The sequence below is a fragment of the Ahaetulla prasina genome, chromosome 3, assembly GCF_028640845.1.
Source record: "Ahaetulla prasina isolate Xishuangbanna chromosome 3, ASM2864084v1, whole genome shotgun sequence".
NCBI lineage: Eukaryota > Metazoa > Chordata > Lepidosauria > Squamata > Colubridae > Ahaetulla > Ahaetulla prasina.
In genome coordinates, this window is record NC_080541.1 from 137107301 (window position 1) to 137126762 (window position 19462).

The 19462-nt window shown below is 35.9% G+C and overlaps 1 protein-coding gene across 5 annotated transcripts in view; it reads left to right on the forward strand.

Annotated features, from left to right (window-relative positions):
* WDR47 (WD repeat domain 47) overlaps positions 1–19462 on the forward strand; it is a 42605-nt gene that overhangs the window by 9795 nt on the left and 13348 nt on the right. For all 5 annotated transcript variants that reach the window (XM_058178529.1, XM_058178530.1, XM_058178531.1 and 2 more), the window contains 8 exons: positions 1634–1799; positions 3365–3448; positions 4281–4365; positions 5656–6458; positions 11792–11918; positions 15089–15267; positions 15453–15683; positions 17133–17208. In XM_058178529.1, coding sequence (XP_058034512.1) covers positions 1642–1799; positions 3365–3448; positions 4281–4365; positions 5656–6458; positions 11792–11918; positions 15089–15267; positions 15453–15683; positions 17133–17208 — 1743 coding nt within the window. In that variant the 5' untranslated portion in view covers positions 1634–1641. Of the gene's footprint in view, positions 1–1633; positions 1800–3364; positions 3449–4280; positions 4366–5655; positions 6459–11791; positions 11919–15088; positions 15268–15452; positions 15684–17132; positions 17209–19462 lie in introns of those variants that run through there.

Below are 19462 nucleotides of genomic sequence, written 5' to 3' on the forward strand. Positions count from 1 at the left end.
TGTAATCTCCATAGTACAAGCTACCTTTGTCAGGTAATTGTTATGACTCATACAAGTTTTATCATTGTGACTAAAATTTTTGCATCTTGAATTCTAATCCACAGTTGTGTACGATTCTTTAATCTCTATTCTGTAGCAGTGAATTATTAAATTGAGCAAAAAGGTGAAACTTGTATCTAGTAGAAACCAATCTTCCATAGCTCCTAACCTTATGGATATTCTGAATTTTACCACATATCTAATATAGCCTAATAATAGGGAAAATGTAAAATGTACTTCATGCCTGTGGCTGGAAACCACTGCCAAATGGAATAAATTTACTGACTTGTGAAATAGTGGCAGTTACACATTTTATATGAAGACTGCTTTAACTAGTTGTCAGTGAATAGATTAAAATTAGACTAGGTGCATGACAAGACATAGTTCCTTCGTCTTTAATGACAATTGTTTTATAGACGAGGTTATTCAAATTGTCATGTTTCTATTCCACTTAAGAAAGGTATAAATATCTATTTTTCCTTTTTGTATCTTTTGGCACTACTGCTAAAGTTGTTATTAAGTGTAACTATGGTATAGGTTATTCCCTGTGTATTGTGCTGCTTTCTGCCAAAAACCATGTACTCATATTTAATAAAATAAGGTGTTAATTGCATTTCTTCACCTTAAAATTCAGTTAATTTGTCATATTTCACATCTGTAATATTTTCATTTTAAGAACTCCTTGAATATTTAAACATGTCAGATTTTCATACAATTATTATTCAGCTACCAAAAAACATTAAATTTAGGATCCATCAATGCTCATATTCCTTTCAAGGATATTGCATTAATCTCTTTCATCTAGTCAATTCATTTCATCCAATATCTTCCTCTTACTCCAGTTATTTCAACCTTGCCAACCATGGCTATTTCTTCTACTTCATCCCCCACTGATACCATATGCCCAAAATCTGATCTATGGATATAATTTTGAATAATATATACTGATTAGCTCTTTGAGTTTGCAATGAAATATAAATGAGGAGAAAATGTTGAATCACATTAAATAAGTGACATTTTTCCTCAAACTGAAAAGACAGATTTAATAGAACAAATGTAGTACCCATGTTTTCCCAAAAATAAGACCCTGTCTTATATTTTTTTGAACCCTGAAATAAGTGTTTGGCCTTATTGCCATGCGCTCAAAAGCCCGATTGGGCTTATTATCAGGGGATGTCTTATTTTGGGGAAAACAGGGTACAAAGTGTTTATTTGTAATAAACGTATGGTCTTCTGTCATGTTAATAATTATATATACTTAAGAATTGTATGTATATTAAAATCTGTATATATGTAGCTATAATATCAGGTAGAATTTCTGTTTTATTAATGTCTAGATATTCTGTAGACAGTCTTAAAAGGTGTCTAATCTTGTTTGTGCTTCTGAATCCTTGTAAATTGAAACATAGCTTAGTATGTTAGTATTGCTCCTGGCAAAGATATCAAATGTGAATATCTGTATTAATGATATGAATATATTGAATGGCAGCAATTTTAATTTAAGTTTTTTGTGCTTGTTTAAATAAAATGTAATGCCAGATGGAATTTTCATAGGTTGGATCTGATTTGATTTGTATTTTTCTTTGCTTTTCAGCTTACACAATGACAGCTGAAGAGACAGTGAACATAAAAGAAGCTGAAATAGTCAAACTAATACTGGATTTCTTGAATTCAAGAAAGCTTCATATCAGTATGTTGGCTCTAGAGAAAGAAAGTGGTGTAATTAATGGATTATTCTCAGATGATATGCTTTTCTTAAGGTATAAATTATTACATTATTAAATATGCTGCAAAATAAAGTGAATCATTTTTTAATTAAAATGCTTTAATCCCTGCCAGACCAAGGGCATTTCCACACGATCCTGTTTCTACCCTCCAGTGTCTTTAAACTATTTTGTACAATCCTCTTCACAGCTGTGGAAACAAATACAGAGAACTGGCAAAGAATACTGGCATTTGTCCTTCACTGAACTGATCAATAGGAGAGGGCAAAAAAAATGCCATTTTCTTAGTTCATTGCCCCAAATTATTGCTGTTTTTAAGAATAAAAATTCTCTCACTTTCTGTAAAAAAGAAATTAATTTTACCTTCCATTTTCAGTATGTATTATATACATTACATTATATGTTTGTGAAAATAATAAAAGTGGGATATAAATGAATGAGTAAATAAAAAAATATATGTTTAATTACTATAAACCTTTCTATATTAAAAATCCAATGGAGACCTATAGGGCTTGCATGATATATAACCTAGTTTGCAATCAGTCATTATCTCAAATCTTTTAATTATAATTATTAAGCACCTCCGGTGGCTGAAGGAAGCAATAGAAGTTGGTATGTGTCAGATAATGCTAACAGGTTGGCATCCTTCAGTGGGCTTTGGGAAGAGCGGATGCAAAGTATTTCATACTCCACATAAAAGGGAATAAAAGACCTTGCTATAAGTCCACATCTACAAGACCAAATTCTTTTCAGATTTACATGATGGGCTACAGTGCAAAAAGGTTACAAGATCTACAAGCAGTTAAAATAACAACTCAAATTTGGTTTGAAACAATTTTTAATAAGATATAATTAGATTAAATTTTCTCTTTTGGTACATAATGTGTGCAAGTCTATCATTATTTTGTACTAATTATAATATGTTACAAGAGGGGAGATTTAATTGTCTAAAAATAGCAAAAATATTTAAAGTAATTTTCTTGCCTGCCATCAGCACTTTATAGCATTATAAAATGCAGATTTGTTGCCTCCTTAGTTATTTTTGGACATCTCTTTCTTTTAGGTTTGAAAAAAAATAAGGCTAATTTTAATTTTTTTAAAAAATTATATAGACAGTGATATGCACTGATAAGAAATTCTAATACATTATGCAATGAAAATTTCGCATACAGTTTTATCTTTTCAACTATTTTAGCTGTTGCAATTCTCTTGGACTGTTCCATCCATTTGCCAAGAATTTACACTGTAATTACATATAATGGGATGTTTATCTCCCCCTTTTCGCACAGTTTATGTCCAACTTAAAAATATATTTTAGTGAGCTATGTATTTGTTATCCTACAAAATTGAAAAATAATTACAATTTCCAAAATGTATTAGTATTTACATTGATATTGAAGTATTTTAGCAAATTTGTTAAGTATTGAAAGAACACAAATATTTACCATATGTTTTTGGATCAAAGATTACCTGCTAAAATTAGTGTATAATTTTGTTAACTGTTTCCAGAGTACTGCATCCTGAAAGCTGACTGCTATAGTTGCAGGAATGATTTGTTTGTTCCTTAAGTCTTAGTTCACTTTTTTTCCTTTTCTTTAAAGACAGTTGATTCTTGATGGCCAGTGGGATGAGGTTCTTCAGTTCATCCAGCCTCTAGAGTGCATGGATAAATTTGACAAGAAAAGGTAATCAGTTTTTAATGTTTGTAATACCAGTAACTATAGATTATACTGAGGGGAAAAAAAACTTAGAAAAACAGAAAGGCTAACTATACTGATGTCAAGAAGATTGCATGAATATAATCACAGAGAATTTTCCTTATCATTACAAAATATCATTAACTACAAGCCTGTTCATATGATTAATGATAGAATATCACAAATACAGGGATATTTAACTAACCCTGGCAAATTTTTCTGGTTCAGGTCAGATTGAAAAAAAATGGCCTGTGAGCTGTTTCAAAAGATGAACTCTTTGTTTCTGAGATTTGCTTTTTTTTTTAGACAAACAATTATTTTAGTGCTATATATCTAATTGCCTTGGATCATAAGACCATCTCCTAGCAAGTATTGATAGGTTTCTTTTTTTCCCTAAAAAACTCTCCATTGTGCTTAACGAAATTTGGAATTGTTGTACAAAAGAAAAGAAAAATAAAGGAAATAAGTGCAAGAATGTCCATACAAATGGTTTTATTTTATTTTGAGATCGATTTGCACTCACAGAGATCATATTTCGTAAAAATTAATTGTGGAACTTCTTTGATGTATTCAGATGTAGTGTATTTTTCTTTGACTGTTTATCAGTTGAACTACCGTAATAATAGTTAACCTTTCTTTATGTAAATAGAAACAAAATAACAGTTAAGCAACTTATCATTGCTGTGATCCAAAAATTGTAAGGCAACATTAACTGTTCAATTTTTTTTTCAAAATTTCAAAATTTTAATCTAAATGCTTTTTATATTAAAATTCCTGTTACTGTTTCTACTTAATTTCCATTTCTATTTTTTTCCTACAGATTTCGTTACATCATACTGAAACAAAAATTTTTAGAAGCCTTATGTGTAAATAATGCAATGTCTGCAGAGGATGAGCCTCATCACGTAAGCTCTGAGAGTTATACATAATATCCTCATAGTAGAACATAAACATCATTAATACTTCTTGATTTTTAGTAGTAGCAAATTCAGTCTTACCTTACCTTATAATGACATCTATCGTTAAGCAAAAACTAAATTCCACTTAATACAATGATCCTCAGACACAATTTTATCACAAGGATTGAATGATGTCATGTTAATCAAGCTATCATGGTGAAGTCCATCAAGTCTGACTAAGAAAGCCTTGCTGATAATAATATGTTCTTTTAGACTCTTATTTAAACATTTCCATGTACTGAAATAAGACAGTGATTTATAATAGGTCCTTTTCATACATGAGACTCTTACTGTGAAACGTTCTCCCCAGAGAAGTTTAAGTGGCATGAAATCTGATGTCTTTTTATCCCTTGTTAAATTCCTTTATTGCCTGAGTTTTTTGAGGTATGATTTTAATATGATACAGAAGATTGGAAATATTTCAATTTCTTATTTATCAGTGAATTTGATTCTTATTCCTTAAATTTGACTGATAAGGTAGAGTATTATTATGATGATGATTAATCACACAGTCTGAATTCAGACTGGATTTGGCATTTTTGTCCATCTATCGAGTCCTTTTCAAGGACCTGGGATAGGCAGATGTGGATGTTGGATGGTTTTAGAGGTATCACAGGATGTAAGCTATTCCAATTTTGTTTGTTTATCATATGGTGATGTTACATTAGCCAGGAGACTACATATAACTACAGAGTAATTATTTGGCTGCCTTAAGACTGTTAACTCATTTGGTTCACCCTTAAGCACTATCCATGGTGCACCACAGGGGGCGAGCTAGCTTCACACCAGGCTATTCCAAGTAAAACTGCCTTTTGCAATTGACAGACTGTGACTGATGGTGTTCAAGTGGTGCTTCAGTTGTTTTGGAATTGCACCCAAGGTGTCTATTACTATTGATACTTTGTTTATTGTTATTAATTGGATTTGTGAAAAACCATCTATGAGTCATGTGGATTGACTGAGAAAAGTAATGCTCTTTTGCATTAAAAAGTAGTCTAGTTTTAATACCAGACATATAAAATATGTCTGGTATAAGAAGTTGCTTTAAACTTGGTCTAAAAATATATATGAGAAAGAAATACCACTAGATTTCATAGGAAAATAATATGCACTATATTATATTGGTATGATCAATAAATAGCTTTAGCAGAGAAAATGAATTACAGCTATGTTTAATTGTATTGTGATAAAGTGACTTTTTTTCCTTAAATAAACAAAAATGTTTTTTCCCCGCAGTTGGAATTTACAATGCAGGAAGCTGTGCAGTGCCTACATGCTCTAGAAGAATATTGTCCTTGTAAAGACGATTATAGCAAACTGTGTTTACTACTCACATTGCCTCGTCTGACTAACCATGCAGAATTCAAGGACTGGAATCCCAGCACCGCACGAGTTCACTGTTTTGAAGAGGCTTGTATCATGGTGGCAGAGTTTATTCCGGCTGATAGAAAACTAAGTGAGGCTGGATTTAAAGCAAGCAATAATCGCTTATTTCAGCTTCTGATGAAGGGGTTGTTATATGAGTGTTGTGTTGAGTTCTGCCAGAGTAAAGCAACAGGAGAGGAAATTACAGAGAGTGAAGTGTTACTCGGAATTGACCTTTTATGCGGGAATGGATGTGATGATTTGGACCTTAGTTTGCTATCGTGGCTTCAGAATCTGCCCTCTACTGTTTTCTCTTGTGCTTTTGAACAAAAAATGCTTAACATTCATGTTGACAAACTTTTAAAACCTACAAAAGCTGCCTACGCTGATCTTTTGACACCTCTCATCAGCAAACTTTCTCCTTATCCATCCTCACCCATGAGGCGGCCTCAATCTGCTGATGCTTACATGACCCGTTCCTTAAATCCTGCATTGGATGGACTCTCCTGTGGGTTAACAGGTCATGAGAAACGTATCACAGATCTTGGGACAAAAACATCTCCCATGTCTCACTCCTTTGCTAACTTCCATTATCCAGGAGTACAGAACCTTACTCGTAGTTTAATGTTGGAAACTACCGATTGCCATAGCATTTGTGAAGAATCACCTGAACGGTAAGTGATCCTCAACTTTAGTTATTTATGCAAAGAAACTTGAATTTGAAGTTGTTTTTCAGTATAATATAAATATTATTTTTTTCCCCTACAAGATTGTATAAATGTTTAATAACTGTAATAGGAGACAGTGCAAAGTAATCAGTAATTTAGTGATTAAATAATTGTTTAATTATTAAGCATTATCAGTGCACAGGAAGGTTTGCAGTTTAACAAAGAAAGCCGTTCCGTATGTCCAAGCAAAAAAACACTATACAATTTTACAATCAAGGGAGAACAGAGGTGAAAGTCATTGAAAGAATATGGTACAGGATAGGAATCAAAACAATTTAAAGTCTGGAGAAAATGTGTTCAATATATCTTTCAATAGTGTATGAAACAATAATAACATGCATAAAATGAAGTATCCCAACCATGTGCATTTCAACAAGAATAGATAATTAACCATTGTCAGATCATAATGCTTTAATAACAATGTATAAAAATATGTGTATGTAGACTGAATTTTCTTTAGAACTAAGTTGCGAAAATATCAGAAATAGCATTAAGCTGCGAGTTTGCTATGCTAAGTTGTTTTTTGGAGCGTTCTTCAAACTAATCTTTCTCATCTGTTTTCCATCCTTCTTCTACAGAGGTTAATCTGAACGGTGATAAACTATTTCTCCCATACTAGGATTAAACGAGATATCCCCCTGTCCTCTGTTTAGTAACATGCTGAAACTGTAGTTGATAAACCTAGATACTTTTCCATCCAGACCCATCCTTTCATCTGGCAATCTGGCACTTCTAGTTCTTTCCCTAGTGGATATCAGTTAAGAGCATTCAAGTGGTGTATTCCTGGTACAGCAAGAGATTTTTCTTGGAAGGTTTGCATTTCAGGGTTTGGATGTGGTTTCATGCATAGAGGGCATGCCTTCCCAAGATCTTCGCTTTTGCTCTCTTGCCTAGAGGGGTTGGGATACCTGTAAGGAGACTGTGACGAGGAGATACTAGTTTTATGTACTACCACTAGCAACTTGTTGGTTTGGAGCTAGAAAGTCTGGTGTATGCCAGCATGAGGTAAAAACTGGGATCATTCATGACCTTTGCTTGCTTTGAGACAAACTACTGGTGTAGTTCTTCTTGAGTAAACTACCACCATCTATAAAGGAATCCTCCTGTGCAAACAAGAAACCTCTTGTTTTCTGGACATACCTCCCAGCCAGGCATTCCATACTTTTTACCTTGTGTTGCCTCTGTGCTCTGATGCTGAAAATCATCCATGGCAAAATTCAGAGAAGGATTTTGAATCCCTAAGTGGAGAGACATGGCATGTACCTGGCCTCCCAGGGCCTCCCCCATTGACCAGAGGCACCTTGCATTTCTTACCTTACCACTGATCATCTGGCAGGGAAGCTTTTGGGATTTTAGGGGCCACCTGATCCACCAGTCTTTGAAGTAGCAAAAAAATTTCTGTTAGGAAATTTGTTTTCTTTCCCTCAGTCGTTACTTACTGGAAGAAAATATCAAACAATTATTCACCTAATATCAGGAAACTGGGACTAAATAAGACAGATAAGTCTTAGAGACTTGGACTATATAAACTGTGACAAATAAGGGTTGGAGGGTTATGCCATCCATCAAATCTTATTCAAACTTTGCAGGGGGTTTATAGCTATCTATGTCTAATAGCTATCAGGAGGTTTTGTGGGCTTGCCGGGTGAAGCAAAAGGGAACAGACCCACTGCACAGTGCAGCCTTTTGGTCACACCTACCATTATTGGTTAGCCTTCTTTCAGAACAGCACTAAATCTGTGCTCAAAAGTAGTTTGCCTGACATTAGGTCAGCGGTGGGTTGCTACCGGTTCAACCGGTAAACTGGTAGCGGCGGCGGGGGGAGGCTCCGCCCACCCATGGGGGACGCTTCTGCACAGAAGCATCGCATGCGCACAAGTGAACCAGTAGTGATGGGTTTTGCAATCCACTACTACATTAGGCAGATGTATTGTGATTGGTGGTGCTGTACAACAGTAGTTGCCTTCCTCCCACTTCACCTTGTCAGTGCTTATCTCCTGTTAGGGGATAGATCCCAATTTCAGGAGGATCTCTGAATCGGCAGTACAAGAGCCAGGTCTCTGAACTGAGGAAAGGCCAGTTTGAAGGATCTGGAGCTCCTTGTCCAGACTAGATCAGGGGGTTGCCCATAACACTAACATTTACCAATAGGAATTGGACCAATTCTGTCCCATAGAAATCACCAGACCATATCACTGAATGAAGGGTGAATGAGTATATTCTTGGCAAAAAAAAATGGTTTGGAAAGCTGAGAAGGATATAACTTGCCCAAGTATAGGTTGGGGAGCTGGGGAAAGTATTTTTATGAGAACCTGGCAGAAAATAACAATTGTCAAAACATGTTTGTCCTGCAATTAACTCAAATGAGGGAAACACTAGAGTACAGAAACAGTGAAGAAGCAAGAAAAGAATATATTTTTAAGAGAGATAATTTTGCAATAAATGCATGAAAATACTGAAGTATATTGCAATCAGAGGTGGGTTTCAGCAGATTCTGACCAGTTCTGGAGAACCAATAGTGAAAATTTTGAGTAGTTCAGAGAACCGGTAGTAAAAATTCTGACTGGCCCCGCCCCCATCTATTCTCTGCCTCCCAAGTCCCAGATGATCGGGAGGAAATGGGGATTTTGCAGTAACCTTCCCCTGGATTGGGGAAGGAATGGAGATTTTACAGTATCCTTCCCCTGGAGTGGGGTGGGAGTGGAGATTTTACAGTATCCTTCCCCTGCCACACCCACCAAGCCATGCCCACCAAGCCATGCCACGCCCACCAAGCCACATCCACAGAACAGGTAGTAAAAAAATTTGAAACTCACCACTGGTTGCAATCCTATATGTAGTTTATGGCTGATCAGTGGCTGGTTACTCTACAAATACACAGATAATTTACTGTCAAGAAACTAATTTTTAAGCTCTGTTGCCCAGCAATCAATATCACATTGAAAGTAGGATTTCCTGGCCTATACAATCCACCAGTTGGCAGCTGAAGTAGGAAATTGAATCCCTATGGCATGTGTCCTATTAAGACATATTACATAGAAATGTTAATATATACAAAAGAAAATTCACAAATAGTAGCTAACCTGAGTATAAATAAAAATGTTTCTTTCTTTGCCCTTAGTGTGATACAATGATTTTTTATACATGTGCCCAATTTAAGCCCAAGTTAAGATCCCGCCCACTCTAGGGTGCACGGGGTAGGATGAGGCGCATGTGTAAAAATTAACCTAGGGTGGGGATGGGGGGGGGTGGAGCTGCCTTACTACTTACCTTTGGACAGTTGCAGCCAGGCCTTGCGCACCCCAACACCCACCTTGTCTTGCTGGCCTACTTCTTCTGTGACTGCTTGCTGCTGCTTGCATGCGTCGCCCCTGGCCTCTGTTTTGCTGTCAGAGGCTGTCGGTGCCACCGCCATGAAGTGAGTCAGTGGAAGACTTCCCTAAAAATAAGACCTGCCTTTTTTTGGTGGGGGAAAAAAATAAGAACAGGTCTTATTTTCAGGGAAACACGGTACCTACTGAGGATTGAGATTCTAGTGATATCAGGAAAGCTGATCTGGAAGAAGTATTCAAGCTATTCTAGTTGGAGCTATACGTCCTCTTGAAAGAGGAAATGTATACTGAGCAATGCTCCTAGAAAAGATCTTGCTTGCTACCGGTATGGATGGGTAGGATTTAAATGCAGAAATGTTCTTAATTTGATATGGCTGTTAGACTAAATGTAATCTTTTTTGAAGAAATCTAATCTTGCCACAGATACAGGTAGTTCTCAATTTACGACCACAATTGAACCTAAAATTTCTGTTGCTAAGTGAGACAGTTGTTAAATTAGTTTTGCCCCATGTTACGACCGTTCTTCCCACAGTTGGAAAGTGAACCATTGCAGTTGTTCAGTTTGTAATACGATTAAGTGAATCTGGCCTCCCCCATTCACTTTGCTAGTCAATAGGTTGCAAAAAGTGATCACATGACCCCGGGACATTGCAGCTGTCATAAATATGAATCAATTCCCAAATATCTGGATTTTGATCACGTGATCTTGGGGATGCTGTAATAGTTGTAAGTGTGAAAAACTGTCATAAGTCACTTTCTTCAGTGCCGTTGTAACTGTGAACAGTCATTAAATGAACTGTTGTAAATTGAGGGCTACCTGTATCTTGTTTGCTTCAGTAGTGGAACATTGCAAGAGAGTCATATCAGATGCAGGTGGAAAAATGAAAATGATTTTCTCTGAAAATGATCTTTCTGGTATATTAACTGGAAGGCTTTATCCTCAAGGTTTCTAATTTTTTTCTTAGTATGCCATTTTAAAATATTATTACAGTGTACTTAGAGGGTTTTGTAATGAAACATGCAGAGATATAAATGCCTTTAAAAACAAAATGTGTACATATATCTACTTCAGTAGGGCAAAGCAAAGAATGCTTTGTGTTAATTCAAGGTGTCAGTCCAGCTGACTGCTTGAAGCATCACATTTTTGTGAAGGTACAGTCTCTTCAAGGCTCTCACCACTCTGAACATTTAACAACAACTTATTGAAAAAAGCCTGTAGTTTAGGTACTTTAGAATAGCAGTCACTATATAATAGGAAATTATTAAAAGGTAATCAATCATAGAACAAAGCTGCTAATATGTTAAATTATTATGGGCAGTTCTATGCCACAAGCCAGCTCTCTGCTATTTTCTAGAGAAGAAAACCTTCTAATGGTTGTCTGAGAGATAGTGCTACCCAGTTCCAATCTCATATTTTACATACACATACTTTACATAATTTGCACACTCTGTAGTGTAAAGCTTTGAGTCATTTTAATTGTGTTTCTTCACTACTTTTCATCTGAGATCAGCACAATACATGTGTGAAGCAGGGGTGAAATCCAGCAGGTTCTGACAGTTCTGGAGAACTAGTAGTGGAAATTTTGCGTAGTTCGGAGAACTGGCAAATACCACCTCTGGCTGGCCCCAGAGTGGGGTTAGAATGGAGGTTTTGCAGTATCTTTCCCCTGCCACACCCACCAAGACATTCCCACCAAGACACATCCACCAAGACATGCCCACAGAACCGGTAGTAAAAAAAATTGAATTTCACCACTAGTGTGGAGGTAGAAGTTTGGAAATATATTATTGTAGCTATATTAACCATTTTCTACCTGAAGTTTAGATGTTAGGGCTTGGGGTTTTAGCATATAGTCAATCTATTTATCCCAATATTTGAGCTATAATTTAGAAAAAAATTATACTAAAAAAATAAGGACATGTTTCTGGTCTCTGTATTCATAAAAGATGTGAAACTCCTGTGGATTCCCATAATTCATCTGGCAATGAGACGGCACACCAGAATTCATTCCCAGAAAAAGATCCAGCAAATGGAACACAGAATCAAGGACCAACCAAGCAAGAAAAAAATGAGGTATTTTTTTAAACTTTCAAATAAAGAACTTCTGAATATTTTGGTCTATGCCAGGGGTGTAAAACTGGATTTCTTCGAAGGCCAGATCAGCATTGTAGTTCTTCTCCATGGCTGGCTGGTGGGGGGGGGGGAGATGGGACAGATGTGCCCCGTTTTTGGTCTGGATGGCCTTCTGCAACACCCCGCCAGCCAATTAAATGTATTTATTTATACATAGGCTCAATTTTATTCACAATTGAAATTTTGCCTTTAATGCCATTTATTAAATAGGAATACAGGACATTTAGAAAACCACAAAATGGTTTGTTTTAGAAAACCACAAAATGGTTTTCTAAAACAGTCAAAAGCTATGACTAAGAGGATTTTCCCACTTTTTGGTGTTGCAGTCCCCAGTATTTCTCGTTCCTTCAAGGTCATTCAAGTTGTACCTGACCTTTGTTCCTTATTTTCTACAACCCCATCTTTTTTTCTTTTTTCTTTTTTTTTTTTATAAAAAAAGTTTTATTTTTACAATCTTATCAAATAATTCATCCAATGTACAGTTATATACAATTAGTCGGGCCTGCCCAGTCACCACCCCCCTTTTTAACCTTCTTCCCTCTTCTACCTTCTTTTACTTTCCAAACCTTCCTCTCCTTCTCTTATCTACCTCCTCTCCTCCCTCCACCCTACACTCTTCTCCCTCTTCTACCCCTCTTCCTTCCTCTTCTCCTCTTTCCTACCTCCTACTCTCTCTTTTTTCCCTCCCCACCGTTCTAAAATGGCAACTGGTCAGACCCGACCCTACATTAATTATATTTATACATCTTCAATAATCCCTGTACATTAACCATCACTCCATCACTAACCTCAACCCCCAATTCCTTCCCTTTACCCCCACCCCCACCCCGACTTCCCAGAAAAAATGCAGGGTATCAAAACTAACAATCATAATCTAAAATAATTCCTAAATTATAATCTCTAGTCTCTCCACGCTTATTCACACTCTCAATTCCCCTCTCCTTCAAAAATATATCTAATACAAATTATTTCCTAAATTTACTCATATGCTATTTGATATTTTTTTATCTGATACTGTATTTGAAAATAATCAATCCACATTTTCCATTCTAAAATATATTTTTCTTGTGTATAGTCTTTCAAGTAAGCAGAGATTTTTGCCATTTCTGCCAGATTTGATACTTTAAGAGTCCATTCTTCAATTGTAGGTAATTCTTCTTTCTTCCAATATTGAGCAATCAAAAGTCTTGCGGCTGTTATTAAGTTCAGAATCAATTTAGTCTCTATAGCTGTACAATCCATAATTATTCCTAGTAAAAAGAACTGCGGGGTAAACTTGATCTTCTTTTTCAAAATATTCTGCATGATCCACCATACTTTAATCCAAAATGCTTTAACTTTTTTGCAAGTCCACCATATATGATAATAAGTAGCATCTTCACAATCACATCTCCAGCATTTAGCCTGTACATTAGGATACATACATGACAATTTTTTGGGGTCTAAATGCCATCTATAAAACATCTTATAAAAATTTTCTCTCATATTTTGCGCTTGTGTAAATTTAACATTCCTCACCCAAATTCTTTCCCAAGTTTCCAACATTATTGGTTGCTGAAAATTTTGTGCCCACTTAATCATACAATCCTTAACCAAATCAGTCTCTGAATCTATTTCTACTAATACATTATACAACCTCTTAATATGCTGTTGACCTTGATCTCTCATTTGTTTTAACAAATTATCCTCAATTTGCTTAACACCTATTTTTTGATCTAATTTCCATCTAGCTTGTAGTTGTCCATATTGGAACCATGTATAATTTTTCCCTTCTTCCCCCATCTTTTCTCTAGATTTTAATTGTAACTCCCCCTTTTCCATACAAAGAAGTTCTTTATAAGTAACTACCTCCATCTTTTGATATATATTTATATTTTCTATCATGTGTCTCGGGTTTGCCCATATTGGAATCTTTCCATCTAATTTGTATTTCTACAACCCCATCTTGAAATGCTTGGGATGCTCTTCTGCCCTTGGAATCACCTGAATCTGCCAAGCATAGAAGTCTGCAATAGAGAAGATATTTTTTTTAAAAAATCCAAATAAAAAATATTTAGCCTAGTCTTTATTGAAATAGAAACAAGGTCTCTTCTATAGAAATTTGAATCATGTAAATTTATGTGAGTTGAAATTAGTTCAGCCTTTGTGGTAGATGATAACATGAAGATAACATGAATGTACCCAGTTAAACAGATGCCCTCTCCTTTTTTTTTTTGAGGACCAAACTGTGAAGGATAAAGAACACAAAATATAGAATCCAGTTGCTTCAGCAAGATTTTAACTTTACAAGTTTATGCTAAACATTTTCCCCTCACTTTGTGCAGAGCAGTTATATGATGCAATTATTTGGTGATAGTGTTTTCCCCATTTTTAAATCTATTTTTTAGCCAAAAACCCAGCTGAATAGCAGTAGCCTTATGCCTAGGGACAGGAGAGTGGTGGTTAGGGCAGAATTATACATAGGTGACTCCTTTTGGCTAACAGGGCATGCATGGCACAGTTTATGCTATATGCTTGCCTAATTTTGGAAGGAAGAAAGTGCCTGTGAACTTAGCAGTGGGGAGGAACTTGTCCAATGGGAATATATAATAGAGTACTTACCTACCTACCTTTCCCTGCTTATTGAGGCGATGGTAACTTTCCAGGTAAAACAGGGAGGTAGCTGGCATGAATCGGGGATTATGTTTAAAGATGTTTTCATTATCAAGAGGCATGGTTAAATCTTTCTTTGAACGTTATTATTCATTTACTTTTGGAAGCATGTGGAAGCATATAATATTTTTTTCTTTGAAGATTAATTATACAAACTGACTTTAAGTATTTGTACAGTATGACTATCTGAAGTGGGTTGATTTTACTGTGTGCATGTCTGGTTGTGATTTTGATTAAATTTAATCTGTTGTATTTACTTAGCTAAAAGTTAATTGTTTTTTTCCTATAACTATGAGGTGTACATAGCTGCAATGAGAATAAGGCCAGAATGTACAAAGATCACCAAACGTTTATCACTATATTGTATAAAAAAATATTTCAAGAGTTATGGCAAATAACTCTAATAAGAATATGATGGATATGTTCTGCAACATTTGATTTTATTTAATCTGTTTTAGCTTCGAGATTCAGCAGACCAGTTTCAAGAATATTACAGGCAGCGGTTACGATATCAACAACACTTAGAACAAAAGGAACAACAACGGCAACTGTATCAACAAATGCTATTAGAAGGAGGAGTTAATCAGGAAGATGGTTCAGATGCACAACAGAATCTTACAGAACAGTTTCTTAATAGGTTGGCTTTAATGACTTTCTACTTCTGGGTTCCCAAATAACAAAATGATAGCAAAAATGTTGACAATTTGTTAAATAGTGATACTTGCCAAAAAAAAAATACTTTAACCTGATTTTTATTGTCTGTCTGACTGGATTACTTTTTGCAGTTTATGAGTAAATAAGATTTTTTTATATGTCCTACAGGTCTATCCAAAAGTTGGGTGAATTAAACATGGGCATAGATAATCTGGGAAATGATGTGCAGACACTAAATCAGCATTGCAATGGGACCAAGGGAAATGTATCCATTCCTCCAGATTCTAGTCAGACAGTAGCTGGTGATAATACAAACATTAACACAAGTACACCTCAAAAATTTGGCTCCAGTAATCAGATACCATCTCTTGAAGAATCACCTGTCCATGGAAATCAGATGTAAGTAGACAAATATTTTTGTCGCTGTAAATAGCAATAACACTTAGACTAACATACCGCTTCACAGTGCTTTACAGCCCTCTTTAAGCGGTTTACAAAGTCAGCATATTGTCCCCAGCAATCTGGGTCCTCATTTTACTGACCTTGGAAGGATGGAATGCTGAGTCAACCTTAAGCCTGGTGAGATTCAAACTGCTAAATTGCAGGCAACTGGCAGGCAGCAGAAGTAGCCTGCAGTATTGCATTCTAACCACTGTGCCACCGCGGCTCTGTGCTTTGGGAGGGAAGTGTCTTGGTCAGTTTTTGATTCCTGGGGGCTGCATAGTCAACTCCCTTGACAAGATTTTAGAAGTGGTTTGCTATTGCCTCCTTTCTAGGGCTGAGAGAGGGGAGAGGGTCTCCTTTCAAAGAACCCATTTAATATGTGACGATTTAGTCTAAAGGCTGTTTGAGCCAGGCTGAAATCTGCAAAGTGTGCTTATTTGTTTATTTATTTGAATAATATTGTCTTCAAGGTTGGGAGAGAGACATTTAGGGTTTGAATAGACAGTATCTTCATTAAGGCCAAGTCTATATTGAAGTTCCATCCCAAGACTATATGAATCCCAGTGGTGAAATTCAGCCAGCTCTATCAGGATCATGTGATCCGGTAGCGCCGGTGGCGGGAGGCTCCACCCACCCATCTGGACGTCATCACATCCTGTTTTTGACCCTCTGTGCATGCACAGAAGGCTCTGCACATGCGCAGAATGCTCTGCGCATGCGTGGAGGTGTGCGCACTCACATTTGCAAACCAGTAGCGAAGGTGAATACCACCCCTGATGAATCCATGTGGATTCATCAAAATTAGATCAGTGGCATATGTTTCCAGTTCAATCCACAAGGATCTGATGTGGGATTTCTGTTTTCATTGGGGACATATAAGTATTTATTATCAACAGACTCCAAAGACATAAAAATCCCAATTCTAATTTAAGTGTAATTCTAGCTAAATACCTCAAATTCCTGAAGACTATCAAGCTATTCCTGCACACTTTTAGAATTATTGATTGTAAAATTTGCATTATTTTCACTTCAGGGAGAAAACCCTGTTAGATCTAAAAAGAATTTGAGTTTACTGCTGAAAAATCATATGTGAAGTTTAAAACAAAAGTGCAAAAAAGAACGGAGGACAGCAGCAGAAGGCAAAGGAAGTTAGAACAAAAAAAGGGAGTTCAATAGATGATTTTATTAAAAGTGGACTGCAGTAATTTGGGTGTAATAATGAAAGTTAATTTAAAAAAACGTGATGCAAATATTTCAATAAACTTTCTATCACTCTTCTAGTGTTCTGAGCCTCTTTCCTTTCAATTATATCAGAATGGATAATGTTTCTTGTCTCTAAATTTTAAAAAGATAAAAATGTATTTATCTCACCTTGTTGGATTTAATTTTGTGCATTTAAAACAGTGTGCCAGACCATGCTGTCATTCAGGCACAACATGAAGATTCTTCAGGGAGTGTAAGAAAACCAAGAAGTGATGAGGTAGGATTTCACTGCGGTTTATATAGCAGGACTCTGCTGTTTTAGATGTATTCTCATATGCAACTATTCAGACTGTAACTTGAAATCTGCTATTGTCTTGGCATTTATGAAAATATTTAAATGTTGTTTGTAAATAAGGATTTATTTATTAATTGTGCCATTGAATCAGTGTCGACTGTTAGCAACCACATAGACATACATTTTCCAAGATGATCTGTTCTGATCCTGACCCTTCAGCTCCCTCATTGGTGTACTCACGGTTACTATAATTGAATCCACCTTGCAGCTGATTGTCTTCTTTTTCTTTCCATGTTTCCTAGAATTATGGACTTCTTAAGAGAGATGGGTCTTTATATAAAATATGTCCAAGATAAGTAATTTGAGTCTAGCTATTTGTGCCTCTCAGTTAGTGCCATAATCCAGTCATTTATTTTTGTGGGCTATCCACAGTATTCTTAACAGTCTTCTCTATTACCAACAAAAGATAGAAATAGTCTATCTTGTTTTTTCAAAATCCAGATTTTGCTTCTACAGAATATCACAAGGAAATCTTTGCCTGCATGATTCTGATCTTTGTAGGTATAGACTTGTCACAGCATCTGAAAATATTTTCTAAGCTGTTTATTGCTACCCCTCCACACCAAGTGCTAGTCTATGACATATTTCTTGGTTTTACTGTTGGTGATTGATTCTAAAAGGCAGAACTATACTATTTCAGTGTCTTCAGCATTAGCTCTAATGCTGGTTACTGTAGCTGTTGTCATTAACTTGGTCTTTATTTATTTACTTAATTTTATTTAGTTTAATATTTAATTGTAGTCCTATTTACTTCCATTTAGCTTCGAGATCATTTGCATTTTCAGCCATCAAAATAATGTCATTAGTATAAATATAGCATAAAATATTAGATGCTTCTTTTTTCAGTGTTAAACTATGCTCACTTTTTCTTAATGCAACCTCGCTCATCATATATTCAATGTATAGGTTTAATAAATAAAGACAGAATTTACAGCTTGTCTTGTTTCTTTACCAACATGGAGCCAGTCTTTTACAATGTTCCAGCTAGATTATGCCTTCCTATCCTGTACATAGATTTCTCATTAGGACAATAAGACACTCTAGGATCCGTATTTTCCTAGGGACATTTTACAGCTTAACATGGTTGACCTGTTATATTAAAGGATTGTCTGTGAAATCTAATTGATATTATTTAATCATTGATTGCATTGTGCCCAAGTATTGTTCTTGCTATATCCTTGTCATTGTCCTTGCTATATCCTTTCTAATTATGTAAACAAAACCGCTCCTTCTTTGTTTTTCAAGTCCTAAGTAGTAGCAGTAAGCACGTTGGACTGAAAATGTCAAATTCCAATCCATTTTAATTAGCTGGTGCCTGAGATATCAATGTGTTATTTGATTTACTTAATTTTTTATTGTGTTGATTCTTCCTGTGACTGTAACTATGCCTTTGTAGCTTCAGATTTCCCCCCCTTGCATGGCAATATCAGCAGCTCGACATCCAAAAGGATTTAACCTAGTTGTATTATAAATACCATTAATATGCCAAAAGATCCTCAGCTCTTTCTCAGTAACATGTTGAGCACCATCCAAGATAAGAGGGCCATGATCTAACAATCTACTCAGTAATGGATTTCAAATCTCGGCGCTACTGGTTCGCTATTGGTAGTGGGTGGGCTTGCTTAGCAAGCGCACAGTGCCTCTACGCATGCGCAGAGTGTTTTTGATGACCTCTGGGCAAGTGGGCGGAGCCTCCCATTGCCGCTACCAGTTCGCCCAAACCGGGGCGAACCAGGAGCAACCCACCACTGACTCTACTATAAATCACTTTATCTGGTCCAACCATGTGGTTTTAGCTGAACAGCTGGGATTATCTTTGTACCTTGGGTGATCCTACTCGGAATATACAATTTTGACATATATTGCCAGTGTGCTTCATTCTTCACTCCAAAGAATACCCCAATCATGCTGAAAGAGCATAGCAGAATGCAGTATGAAATGTGCTAGTTAATATTCTGTCATTTATTGTTATAATAGGGTGACATCTAGTGACAGTTGTAAATATCAGAAAAAAATGGACTCAAATCTCTACTATTATCTGCTCAGATCATAAATTTATATAGTCATAATCACTGATGGAATAAACATCTATGCTTTGTAGAATTCTACATCTAGTGTATCATACCAGATTATGCAAAAAATAGCAGTGCAAGATTAGAAGATGTATAACATATTT